This window comes from Canis aureus, chromosome 22 (assembly GCF_053574225.1).
Source record: "Canis aureus isolate CA01 chromosome 22, VMU_Caureus_v.1.0, whole genome shotgun sequence".
Taxonomy (NCBI): Eukaryota; Metazoa; Chordata; class Mammalia; order Carnivora; family Canidae; genus Canis; species Canis aureus.
Genome location: NC_135632.1, coordinates 15,967,220 through 15,979,876, shown reverse-complemented (window position 1 = coordinate 15,979,876; position 12,657 = coordinate 15,967,220). Strand labels below are relative to the sequence as shown.

Genomic DNA, 12,657 nt, shown 5'->3' with positions numbered 1-12,657 from the left:
ACCTGGCTGGGGGTAGGACAGGAATAGAACTGGAAAAGATGGTGAGGGGGGAGGCATGGAAAATGAGGACCATGAACTTTGTCCTTCCCAGAGGAATATTTCTGAGGAGCAACACACCTGAGTCTTGGCTTAGAAGACCTTCTGCTCCCAGCAAATATAATCTCACCTGGAAATGGGCTGTAAGTGTAAATGCCATGCTCTTACTGAGAAGCAAACACCTAAGACTTAGCTCCATACAGACAGGTGCCAGGAACGCCAGAAAGCAAACGGCTCATTCAGTGATGGAAGGGACTGGCTTTGATATCTTGTGTTTAAAACCCACCATTTACCTTGAGTCCAGGTCTTGGAATTCACTATTTCTTCTTCGTCCTTAGCCCTCTGATTTGCCTTTCACCAGAGGACCTCACATCCAGGACGCCTGTCCCCAGGCCCATGGGTTTAACATGAAGGAAAAGGAATTCAAAGGGCCTGAAATGTTCCCTTAGTGGAGGGAGAAACATGTAAGTTCCAAAGTGGGTTCTGCTCAACCCCTGATGAGCATGTCCCTTTTCTCCCCGACATCCAGAAACATGAAGAACCAGGGCGTGGGGAAGAGGAGACTGAGGAGGAGGAGGAAGAAGTGGAGGAAGACATGAGCTCCAGCAGCAGTGACTCAGAGGACAGCGAAGAGGAAGAGGAGGAGGAAGGGATGGGCAAGGGCAGACATGGGCAGAGTGGAGCCAGGCAAGCCCAGCTGGAGTGGGACGACTCTGCCCTGCCCTACTAGTGCCCAGCTGTCTGTGCCCACCCAGTGTCCCTTTTGTAAGCCCCACCTGATATACGCCTGAGTCTATCACCTGTCGCCTCTGATTTCTATGACAAGTCTGGGCAGGCCTTCCCCAGCGTCCTGGAAGTCACCCTTTATTCCTTGGGTACTCCCTAGGGAGGGTCCAAGAAGCCCAGGGTCATCATTAGTGGAGACTTCAGGGTGGACTTTGCCCTGTAGCCCCTACTTCTGCCCTGGACTCACCTAGCATCCTGTCAGCCAATCTGCAGAATTCTGCCTTTGTTCTTCTTTGCAAGGAAAAAGTCAGCCTTTATGTCACTCACCTCCCCCGGGCTCCCTGTGCCCAGGGCCCTTGGGTTCCAGCTCACTGTGCGTGCACCTGACCCCGTCTCCCCTTCCACACAGACCAGCAGGTTCTTCTCACCTGACTTTTCAGGTGGGTTCACGTGGGCGAGGTGGTCAGACTTCACACGTAAGAGGTCTTCAGTCCTTAATACTCTAAAAGAAAGTCTTTGTTGAGGCAGATTTAACATATAGGGAAAGGTTCACATGCACGCACACCCACATGCACACATTCGCTCTCCCCAGTTTGGAGAGCCTTTCCCTTTGTCCTTTCTGAGGTCACATAAGGTTAGATGAAAAGTCCAAAACCAAGACTAGGTCTTTGGCCACAGCAGGGCCTGGGCCCCAGCCAAAGCTCTCTGTCAACCAGGCTGCCACCACATGACATCACAGGAACCAGCAAGCACTCTGCAGAGGTACTGCCTCAAGCAACAGTGTGACAAGCCTGCAGCCAGAGACCAGAAGGAAGGGCTAATAGGATGAGCAGCTGGGCACTATGGTGGGCACAGATCTGGGAGATGGGGGTGGCTGGGGTCTTCCCAGCCAGAGGGAAGCCAGAGGTGGACAAGGCTCTCAGCATCTAGTCTGAGGGTCCCTCATCACCTGTTTCACACTGTTTTGCCTTCTGAGCAAATTCATCCCTCTCCGATGTATTAGAACCAGCATGAACTGCACCAAATCTAAAATGAAAGTTTGGAGATTTGAATGTTAGGAATTAGGAGCATATCTGTGATAGTAACAGCTGCTGCTGTATTCTTCTAAAAGGAGCAGTGCTTTGGGTGGAGGGCAAATATATCTGAAAATCTAATTTTTTTCTTCTTGTTTCAATAAAATCTTTTCCACCTCCATCCTAACATGGACACCTTGTAAGGAGAGAACAGTTGCTATAGTAACTTGTCTGTGCTCTTTTGTGACCAGAGATTAGCAGGCAAAAACAGGGCCATTCTAGGACTTCCACAAGGCTCTGAGACCGTCTTTGTTTTGAATGTACAAAGGATAAAGCCAGAGACAATCTGTCCCTGTCCTCCCACCCTCCCCCTGTTGTTCATCCCATACTGGCAGAGGCACAGAGCTGGCCCCTAGTCACAGGGGCATTCAGGTTCAAAAGTAAGTTGAGAATCTGTTCATTCTACTCACCATGTCACTAAAATAGAGTTTAAGGGGGACCATCATGAATGACCTCTAGTTTGAGCTCCACCCAACGAGGATCCATGAGAGGCCCCTGCAAGCTTCTGATTGAAGAAAATTACCTGATGCAGCTTTTTCCACCATCAAAAGTGATTTTTGCACTCTGTTCCCCCCCTTTGAGCCTCACCATAACTCTGTCAGGGAGTTGGGACACCTATTGTCAGGCCTATTTTGAGTAAACTGAAGTTCATAGCTTCAGCATCTTGTTCAGAGTCACTCAGAGGTAGAGACAAGACCAGACTTCCCACCTGCCACTCTTGGTCCAGTGCCCATAACCCTGCTTCTACTTATATTTATGCAGCTCACAAGCATTGTTGAGGACCTACTATGTGCTAAGCACTCAACCAGCAGCCCTAGGAGATGCTAAAGCTGAGTAAGATTGGGTGAATTCTCCCAAGCAAAATGCTCTATCAGGTTGTGTCTGCACAGCTACAAGGAGAAAATCTCTAACACTGCTTAGTCTCCATAATCCCTTTCATTAAATAAAAGATTCTCCAGTTGGGCATTTAGGAGCTAACAGAATTCTATCAAAATTATGGCAGTAAAAACCAAATTTATGGTTTTTCAATTTTTTTTGTTATTCGTAAGATAAAATTTGATGTTGCAAGTTTTTAAAATTCTAGTTAATATATAGTGTAATTAGTTTCAGGAGTAGAATTTAGTGATTCATCACTTACACCACCTGGTGCTCATCACAACCAGTGCTTTTTCAATCGGATTTACATTTAAAATATCTGAGTCTACACAGTCTTTTCAGTTTGGTTGGGGTGAGAAGGGGTTACTCATGCCTTCCGGCTATCTCCAATGGCTGTATCACTTCTGGTTGAGGAAGCTAATTGGGCCCTAATTTAGGGATTATGGGGGCGGAGGGAGCAGGTGAAAGTGGCACTTGGCTAGGGATGCAGAGTTGAATCATTTGTGACTGGATTGATGTAGAGAAACAATGGGAACAACAAGTCAGGACCCTCTCCATCAACTGTTGTGCCAAGTCACACTGTGTGTCAGCTCAAAAGATGAGACACTTGAAATACTGCTGGGTCAATGGGCATTTATCATGTTCCCAAAGCCGTACTCAACAAGGAGTGGTTATATAGAAGTAGCAGAAGCTTCAGAGACCATTCAGGTGAGTAGTAATTTAACTTGCTCTACACCAGATATTCTAATAAAGTGAAAAATGTCATCAATCAGCCCAGCATGTTCCAGGCTCCATATGCTGGTATCCAGGAACCAGAACTCCCAGATGGCCTGTACACCATGCAGCCTCTCATCCAGACATCAGAGGCAGCAGGTGCAGGCTCATATCCCAGAGGAACAGCTGACCAGTTTGGCCACAGGCCAGACCATTGCTTATCTTGCCAAGAGGATGACCAGATTTTGCTCTCTGGAGCTGGGAAAGAGATAGGCTGAAACCTCTCAAGTGACTCAGGTGACAGGGAGGGAGAGGAAGAGGAGGTTGAAATGGAATAGGCCAATACAGACTGAGCTGCCCAATGGAGTAAAGCAATCAACTAGTTGGTCAGCTGTCTTAATAACAAAAGTAATTCTAGTAGGTTAATCAAATGCTTTGAATTTGACCAAGGCCCAAATGTAAGTAGGTAACAAAAATATGATTTCAGGGGATCTTATTTCATTATCATTTTCTTAAATGTTCTCAATCATCCTATCAAGCAGGGTTTAGACTACACAACTCTGCAGGTAGCAAGAGCTATACCTAGTGGACACAGATCCTCCAGGAAGAGGGCTCCTAGTGGGAAGCAATGTCCTCCATGCCAGTACATACAGCAGATGTCAGCAAACTTTATCTGGAAAGAGCCAGATAGTAAATATTTTAGGCTTTGCAGGGCATATGGTCTCTGTTGCAAGTATTCAACTCTGCCACTGTCGCATGAAATAAGCCACAGACAATACATAAATGAATGGATATGGCTATGTTCCAAAAAAAATTATTTATGAATACTAAAAGAGCAGAAATTTGAATTCATATTTTTACATATCATGAAATTTTATTACTCTTTTTCAATTTTTACTTTCAACCATTTAAAATTTTAAAAACTCTTGTGAGCCCATGGGCCATACAAAACCCAGCAGCCTGCCTGATTTGGCCTTGGGTCACAGTTTGCATACCTCTACCATACATTCAAGGAAAGCAGCCCTTCTATTTACCAAGAGAAAGTAAATTGCTATCTTAGACCCTTCCTCATCCACCCAGGGGTCTTTGCCTCCAAAATGAACTACAAACAACTCCACGGCCCTTAATTAAGTTTTAAATGTTCATGTCCCAGCAAGAAAATGACAACAAAAAAACACCTGCTACCCGTCAAATTGACTTGAACGCAGATAAGCATTCATCAAGAACTCCAAGCCCTGAGTGCCCAAACTGACTGACCACTGAGTGCTAACCCCCTTGGGCTCAGGGACAACTCCCAGGCACAGCGCCTTCCCAGCATGACTCAGCCCATAATGATTTCTAAGCAGGGGTGTTCATTATCTCAGACTGATTTCCATTTCGGCTCTATTCATGCCATTGCTCTAAAAATGATCCTAAAGACTTTTGACTGTTTGAATCAATAGCAACATAATCAGTAGAAAGCCCTACCCAGCACATTTCAAAATTAGCACTCTTCATGGCTCTATAATTCAATATTAGCAAGAGGAAGAAAAGAGGACTTTTTCTTAATCATCCTCTCATTGAAATTAACTAAATCAGTTTTACCAAAAAAAGTGAGGGCATGAGTTTAATTCTTTGAAAGAATTTACAAGTGAAAAGTAGATGGTTTTCAGGTAGGATCATTCTTGGGCCTTTGGGGTATCCACAAAGCCTCCGTGAAATACTCTGGAGGGCTACGGACGGTACAGGATCCTCTATCTGCATCAGACTTTTATCGAGGCTGACAAGCCAAAGCCCTTGGCACAATTTAATTTTCATGTAATCACTTTCTGCTGCCCAGCTGTAGGCAAAGGAAATGAACAGTGAAAGTTTTAAAGTCTACTCCAGCACTTTCATTTCCCTGCCTTTATTTACTTTATTTTATAAATTTATTCTGTACCTACTCTATAGATCTTGCTCCAGTTTTCCTTTTGGCACCAACTACAAAGGGAAGTTGGCTTTACAAGGGCTGTGGACTAGAAGTCACACTTGACTCTATCCCAGGAAGGTACAAAGAGACACAAGAAGTTATCTCCACCAGCACCCCAGAAAGCAATCAGACATTCCCTGGATGCCATTAGTGAACAGATGGGATTCTGTGTTTGCAGCTACGTTCAATGTAATTCAGCAAATCCTTGCTGAGTACCCATGGTGTGCCAGGCCCCGTGCCAGAAATGAGGGAATGGTAGATGAATGAGGTGTGGCCCTGCCCAGGGAAGTCTCTCGGTCTCATGAACTGTTGGCAGGCTTCCTTTGTGAGAGCAGTGGAGACTGATGCAGACAGAAGTTTGGAGTTGGGGGAAGGGAGTAACTTGCTCTGGCAGTTCTCCACCCTAAGTTACATGGCAGGTGTGATTCTGGGAGCCCTCACACACATTGCCAAGGCCAGCGGAGGAGAGCACTAGGGAGGCAGGCAGTGCTTTCCTAGATGTTCCTAATTCTTCCCCAGCCTGACCCAGGTCACTTATGGATGAAAGCAAGTCACCCTGCCCACAAGGTGGATATCACGTGGCTGATGATTGAGAATCCGTGAAACTACAAAGGAAGTTCTTTCGTATGAATGGCAGGCAGGCAGACCTGGAAAGTAAGCCAGATACAGGGGCTGGTATGTGCCAAGTTCAAAGACATGAAAAGCATGACATGAGGGAAGACCTCTGAGGCCTGAAGTCAGAGCTGAGGAGAGAAGAAGGGCTTGACTTTGCTAAGGGCCACAGGACACTGTAGAGCAGAGATTCCCAAGGAGCGCCCTGGACCAGAGCATCAGCTAGGGATGAGTGAGAAATGCAAATGCACAAGATCCACCCAAGAGCTACTGCATCAGAAACCACAGGTGGCACCCAGTGGTGTATGTTTCAAGGCTCTCAAATCCTGATGCACTCTAAGGTTTGAAAACCACAGATGTGGAGTATGAGAATAATTTTCACTGGCACTGGGAGATGATTAATAGGATAAGAGAGTCAATTACTAGTGAGAAGAGAAGGAGTCAAAGCAGACCATTCTATGAACCCTGTAGGGCCCTCTAGACTCTAGTCCATACTCCCTGAAGCAGTGATATTTTTTAAAAATATTTTATTTATTCGTGAGACAGAGAGAGAGAGGCAGAGACATAGGCAGAGAGAAAAGCAGGCTCCATGCAGGGAGCCTAATGTGGGACCTGATCCTGGGACTCTAGGATCATGCCCTGGGCTGAAGGCAGACAGTCAACTGCTGAGCCACCCAGGCATCCCTGAAGCAGTGATTTTAAGGAACCTTGGGCCACGTCCCAACTCCACTCCTCTCCTAGGGCATGATCCATCTCCTGCTGGTCTGGCCCCTTTAATCCTAGAGAGACACATAGTCTAGGGGAGGCTGTAGTGAGGCCACCCATCCCTAAGGAGACTGCCTTCCAGATTCCCATATATAAGCAGCCTCCTGAAGGGCCATGTATTAGAGGAAATGATTAAACTGTAGCAGTGTCCTTACATCACCAGGAGAACTGGTCCCCACAGAGCATCTATGCTGTGGAGCCACCAGGGCCTACAGAGAGTGGCGTGGGGTCATCCAAGGACACTGCCAGCTTTACTGTGGTGCTGCGCCTTCTGTAATATGACTGGGTCATGCAGCGTCACAATCCAAACACAAAATTGGATGGAGAATGAATGGCTTTTCTTGGAAGGGCAGTAACTCATTCTGGATGTTACTAAAAGTAGAAAACAAAACCTAAAACAAACCTGCAGCATTCTCTACAGGTGGAATCTGTGTTGGTCTTCAAATCTCTAAGACCTGCAAAGGTACCAGTCTCCACCAATTCCCTTTTCCCCTACCTCCCAGAAGCCAAAGATCTGCCAATTATTGATTTAGGTTTTTGATTCATGGCTTAAACTCTGCAAAGATCTAGAACCTTTCGGGAGAAACAAGTTGACATTCTATCAGTCACACCTACCTGTGGTGCAGAATCTGTCCTCATGTAAGGGTTTCTGAGACTAGGAGTCAGAGAACTGGAACACTGGGCCTTGGAGTGGGAGGAGAGAGGAGGAGTGGGAGGGAGGGGAACCCAGACACATGGCCTTGGAAAGCTGGCACCTGCTGTATAGTTTCTAAGAACCCAGTTCCCTCTTGATCAAAGGCACATTCCTGGTCCTGTCAGCCCTGTCCTAGCTGAGTCCTCCCCCAAATGCCCTCAAGGATACCTCCATGTCTCCAGCCTAGTTTATGGAAGGGTCTTCTGATTAAATGGTCAATCAATCCCCTGAGACCACAGTGACCATATCAAGAACAACCATCTCTAACACATTAGATTGTGCTAAAAAGAACCAACGGTTTGCCAGTTGTTTGTGAGAAGCAAAGGAGAGAGCAGACCCAAGAGGTGAAAGGAAAGTTTCTTCCTGTTCACATCACTTAGGTCCAGAAGAATTTTCTTCTCCAGCCTGGTCTCTGATGCGACATCTCTCTCCCAAGACCTTAAGACAATTTTGTTTCCCTGAAGTTAAGTCACTTATTACAAAGTCCCCTATGGGACAAAAAGACAAGGGATGGGATGGCAGGACGTGGGTGGAGAGGCCTTAGGTAGTTCTGGGAGCAGGATGGGCTCTGTTCTCATTGAGAAGCTTATATCTGTATCCAGTCAGACAGAAGGGTCAGGAGCTCCAATCTAGCCAGAACACCAGGTGGAAAGAAAGAATATGAGGGATATTTATTGGGAAGAATGGGCACAGAGGAGACCCCCAAGATATGTCACTGTGCAAGCCATACTAGTCATTTACATTTGTCAGAAACAGGGGAGGACTGCGTCCCAATATCAGCTAGTCCCTCCCATTTTAAGCCCCAAAGAGGTGCTGCTACGTCTGGACCACTGAGATGATCCATTTCAAGTCAGAGTCCCATTCCATGAGGACTGTCAGTTGCACCCACTGGGGACCCTGACCAGGCACCAGAAAACATGGCTGTGTGAGGCTGTATGGCCCCTCAGCTCTTGCCGCCTCTGCTGTCACAGGCCCTCATCAAGGCAAGAAGTGTCACTCACTTATCACAGCACATAGCCCATAGCATGGGCTTGATAAATGGTGAATTAAACAGAATACCAGAGATCACCTAACCTCAGCAAATGCACAGGATGTGAAAAATTAAGATGCTTCCATAGAAAAAGACTCCTCCATCTTTTCTCTTAGTATATAGGTCAGAATCCTTCATAAAATCAGAGCAAGGAGAAGTAGGAGTATATCTAGGGGCAGGAAAAGAACAAGAATGGAGTTCTTTGGAGAGTGGCCCCTTGCTAGCTCACTAAAAGGTGCCCCTAAGCCCAGAGCAGCTGGAGGGGCACTGGTAAGCCCACCTGCTCCATCCTCAGGTCCTGAGTCACGATGCTGCCCAGGAAGGAGGACGTCCTAATCTGTTAATCGCCCTAGTCTTGTGCTACTCTGCAGCTCCTTTCAGCAGATTTGATGCAGAGATCCATCAAGATGAAGCCCAACCCCCAACAGCCGAAGGAAAAGAGGGCAATAGAGGTGAGAAGAGCCAAAATGCAGGCAGTGTGTATTAATCCCAGGTGACAAAAACATGCCGACTTTAACATCTGTTTGCTTTTATCTTGAAATGAAAATGCATCTCAGCTATCCAGACCTTTTTTTCTGAGCATTTCAGAACATAAATGGGACATACACACACACACACACACACACACACACACACACACACACACACTCATGGTAAGGGTTCTTTTCCCCAGCAGAAAGAGCTACCAAAGAAAAGAGCCCATAGGTTTTCTCTATTTGCAGAATCAGGGAATCAACTGCAGGTCTCAGCTACTAGAGTCCAGCCTCTTTGAAAAAGGGAGGGGAAGGGCCAGGAGACAGCTGCCTTAGGAAGGGTTCACTGGGGCCTCTGTGAGAAAGGGTTCTGGTTGGGCCTGTGGGTCACAGATAGGAATGTAATGTGCACACCCCTGCAGACAAAAGTCCATCCATCCTGCGCAGTGTGGAATATACCCCTTAGCTCCTCCCTTGTCTGCAAAGGAGCCATCAATGTGCAGGATTCAGAAGATGGCATGCACATCTTTGCTTGTAAACTTCAAGTGGTGGAAATAAGGCAAAAGCCTTTTGGAGATTAGGAAGTTAGACTTGATATCCAGGGCTGATCACTCAAAAGGCAAAAAAAGAGATTGACGGGAAAGCTGACTCAGAGTTAGAGAGGGAACAGGTGAGGCTAGAGAAGAGTGACGGAACAGGAACACCCTCACCTGGGAAGCCAGAGCATTGCTCTATACTGAAAGCTGTATCCAAGTTTCAGCAAACTATGGGGAAGCCTGGCCATGTGACCCTGAGGCAATCAAATCAATGCCTCCAAAGTCAGACCTATTCGAAGGTGATTTCATTCTTAATTGAACTAGTCACAATGGATCAATCCACCTGATTGCTTCCAGCCTGACCTCGGTGGCTTCCAAAAAAAAGTTGTTGATGCCCTGAGCTGGACAGCAGAGAAGGAAATTGAAGAAAACCAGCCAGTGAATTTAGAAAAGAAACTGCATGTAGAAGTTGGTTGTTTTCAAAGATATCCATAGGTATTAGAGTTAGGTGTGTTATGTTATCGGCATGGACATTATAATGTCAGAAAGGTAAGATTCAGAATGACTTGGTGGGACATTCACTTGGAAAATTAGTTAATGTGTTAAATATAAGCTATCAGGGAAAAGTAGGCTAAGGGCAGCAATTATGTGCGTCATATGCATAAAATACAGAAATAAGTAAGATATAAAGATGTCAATGGTCCCAACACATTTTCAGTTCCTTAGAAGCACAGGTTTGGGTGTTACACTTTTTCTTACTGTTCTCATTTACTTTTAGCTCTCAGAGCACTGGGAACAGTGCCTGGCACATAGTAGGAGTTTAGTAAGCATTGGAAAATGGAAGGTCCAACTTGTCGCTACATGGGACTCAGTACTCACTATACACCCAATTAAGTGAGCCACAGGGAAGCAAGTCAGCCACATCCCCCTCCTAGATCATTACACCTCGGCTGAGGAGAAGCTTGCATGAATTCAAAGATTCAGAACAATGTCCAGCTGGCTGCAGGCACTGGGTCTGGCTCTTGCCGGGATGCTGTACAGAGTGGGCCTATATCACTTAGGACGCTGCACATAGTGGGTCTGTATCACTTAGACCTCATCTGCATAACACCTAACAAGCTATTTCTACAGGGAACAGGACTGAGGGCTCCCCTCCTATTGCTTCTGCCATTTCCTAAACACTTGTGCAATGCTGTGGAGTTGTGCCAACTTCGGGTACAATTCTAGAACTAAATATAATGATTCTGGGCTCAGCCAGTCTCAGAGGTCTAATGATTCTTCTCTCAGCTCTTCCCATCACCCATATCTGGAGATGCCACCTCAACAGGTGGGCCCGTGTATGTATACCTGATACATGTCCACCTCTGAGCTCTTTCAGCTGCCTCAAAAAACTGACTCCTTTTAGTCTAGAAAATGTGTTTATTTGCTAAATATACTAGTGTGTATGATGTGAAACAATGCAAACTTTGGACTATCTTGTTAGAAAGACTGTATGCATTTATAGAATTTAATTTCAGGAGAGCACTTTATCATCTTGCTCAATGAATGAGGTTGCCCAATCACAGATGACCAGAGAAAATGCCCCTTCTCCTCCCTACACCTATGAGCCCCTCCCCTGATCTAGTCCCTGCCTAATTGAGCTGTCCTGTCCACTTCAGGCTGATGCAGAGTGAAGGGCGCTGAGAATCTCCATGTATATAAAGATATAGGAAGAAAATAAGAACCACCACAGGAATCTGTTGGGCTTCTTCCCATGACTGTGATTTTATCCATATTTGAGTCACAAACTTTACATTTCTAACAATTAAGATTCTTGCAGTTTCCAAGTAATTTGTTAAATGCCTATTCGACACAGACAGATATTTATTTTCAGCCTTGACTTGTAAATGCCTACAAACTGATTCATGCTGGTGGTCGTTACGACACTTTCTGTGAATTGGTGAATAAATATGATTTTAGAATTTCACAGTAAAGATGACCTCTGAGAGTTTTTATCCTTCAGACTATTTGATGAGGCAAGGTGCCGAGAACTGCTTAGCTGGGTCAACATTCTTTGGAGCTCTATCCTAAATCCTTGCATGGGGAAGAGAGGGGTGTGGGACATGAGGGGTGGTAACATGGCAAGCTGGCCCCCGTCAGGCCTCCCTTAGGGTACCCTGTTACACCCAGAATACAACTCTGCAGCATTGTTACTGGAAACCAGTACAAAGACAAGCCTCCTGTACTTAGTGCCTACAAGTGCTGGAGCCCTTTGTGTCTGGTCTTAATTAATCTTTGGAGCTACGGGCATTGCCAAAGGGCAGATGGGACTGAGCAAAGCTCTGAATCTCTCCCAGCCCATCCCTTCCTGCCCCCTGCATGCTGACCTTCCCTCACACCCAGGTTCCATCTCGCCCCTGCAGCCCACTGAGAATGGGCTCTCCTCCCCACCCATAGCTGGTAGAGCTCCAGAGCACTTCCCTAGGTGGAGTTACAGTTACAGTTGTCTTGCCTTCCTGTTTCATATTGGCCTGACCCAGGGGGTAAGCCTGCCCTTTGGTCAGAGAGAGGGAGGAAAAATCCAGAGAGAAGGAAGAAAAAGCCAAAAACAGTTTCTTAGAAGTGTTGGGGTCATGAAGAGGAGCCACGCTGTACATGACACACAGCCATCACTTATCACAAAAGGCACTGTCATTTGTTCAACTCCTTCTGGCTACCCTCCCCCAGCCATGTGCCACCTGCATGCTCACCCCACCCCGCCCTTCCTTTTCCTACCGCCCCCTGCTCTCCTCCCTCCTCATCCTTCTCAGAAATAAGAGGCAACTTTCTTTTTCTCTTTGGAGAGCAGCTTTGTCATCTTTCCTTCAGTCCCTGGTGTCCTGCTAAAATCCATGCCCATCCTTCTGCCCCAAGGAGTTAGTTCACCATGATCTTCTCCCAAATACAGATCATTCACATCCTAGAAGGATTTCTTCTGCCTGAGGTTAAGACAGCATGTTTATATTGCACCGAGCTGTATTTTTGTATTACACCTCAGAGAGCCAGCAGGGAGCCGAGGAAGGCTTTGTCTGTTTGTCCTTCCATCTTCACTTTGGTCTCACACACACACACACACACACACACACACACACACACCAACTGACCTCCCCATGCCCCAACCCTGAGCTTCCCTGGAGCCCAGTGTAGCGGCTCACT

General features: G+C 46.3%; 1 protein-coding gene across 2 annotated transcripts in view; it reads left to right on the top strand.

Moving 5' to 3' along the window:
- CLSTN2 (calsyntenin 2) overlaps nucleotides 1-11,456 on the top strand; it is a 616,484-nt gene extending 605,028 nt beyond the window's left edge. For both annotated transcript variants that reach the window (XM_077864941.1, XM_077864942.1), the window contains exon 17: nucleotides 566-11,456. In XM_077864941.1, coding sequence (XP_077721067.1) covers nucleotides 566-766 — 201 coding nt within the window. In that variant the 3' untranslated portion in view covers nucleotides 767-11,456. The remainder of the gene's footprint in view (nucleotides 1-565) is intronic.
- The last annotated feature ends 1,201 nt before the right edge of the window (nucleotides 11,457-12,657 follow it).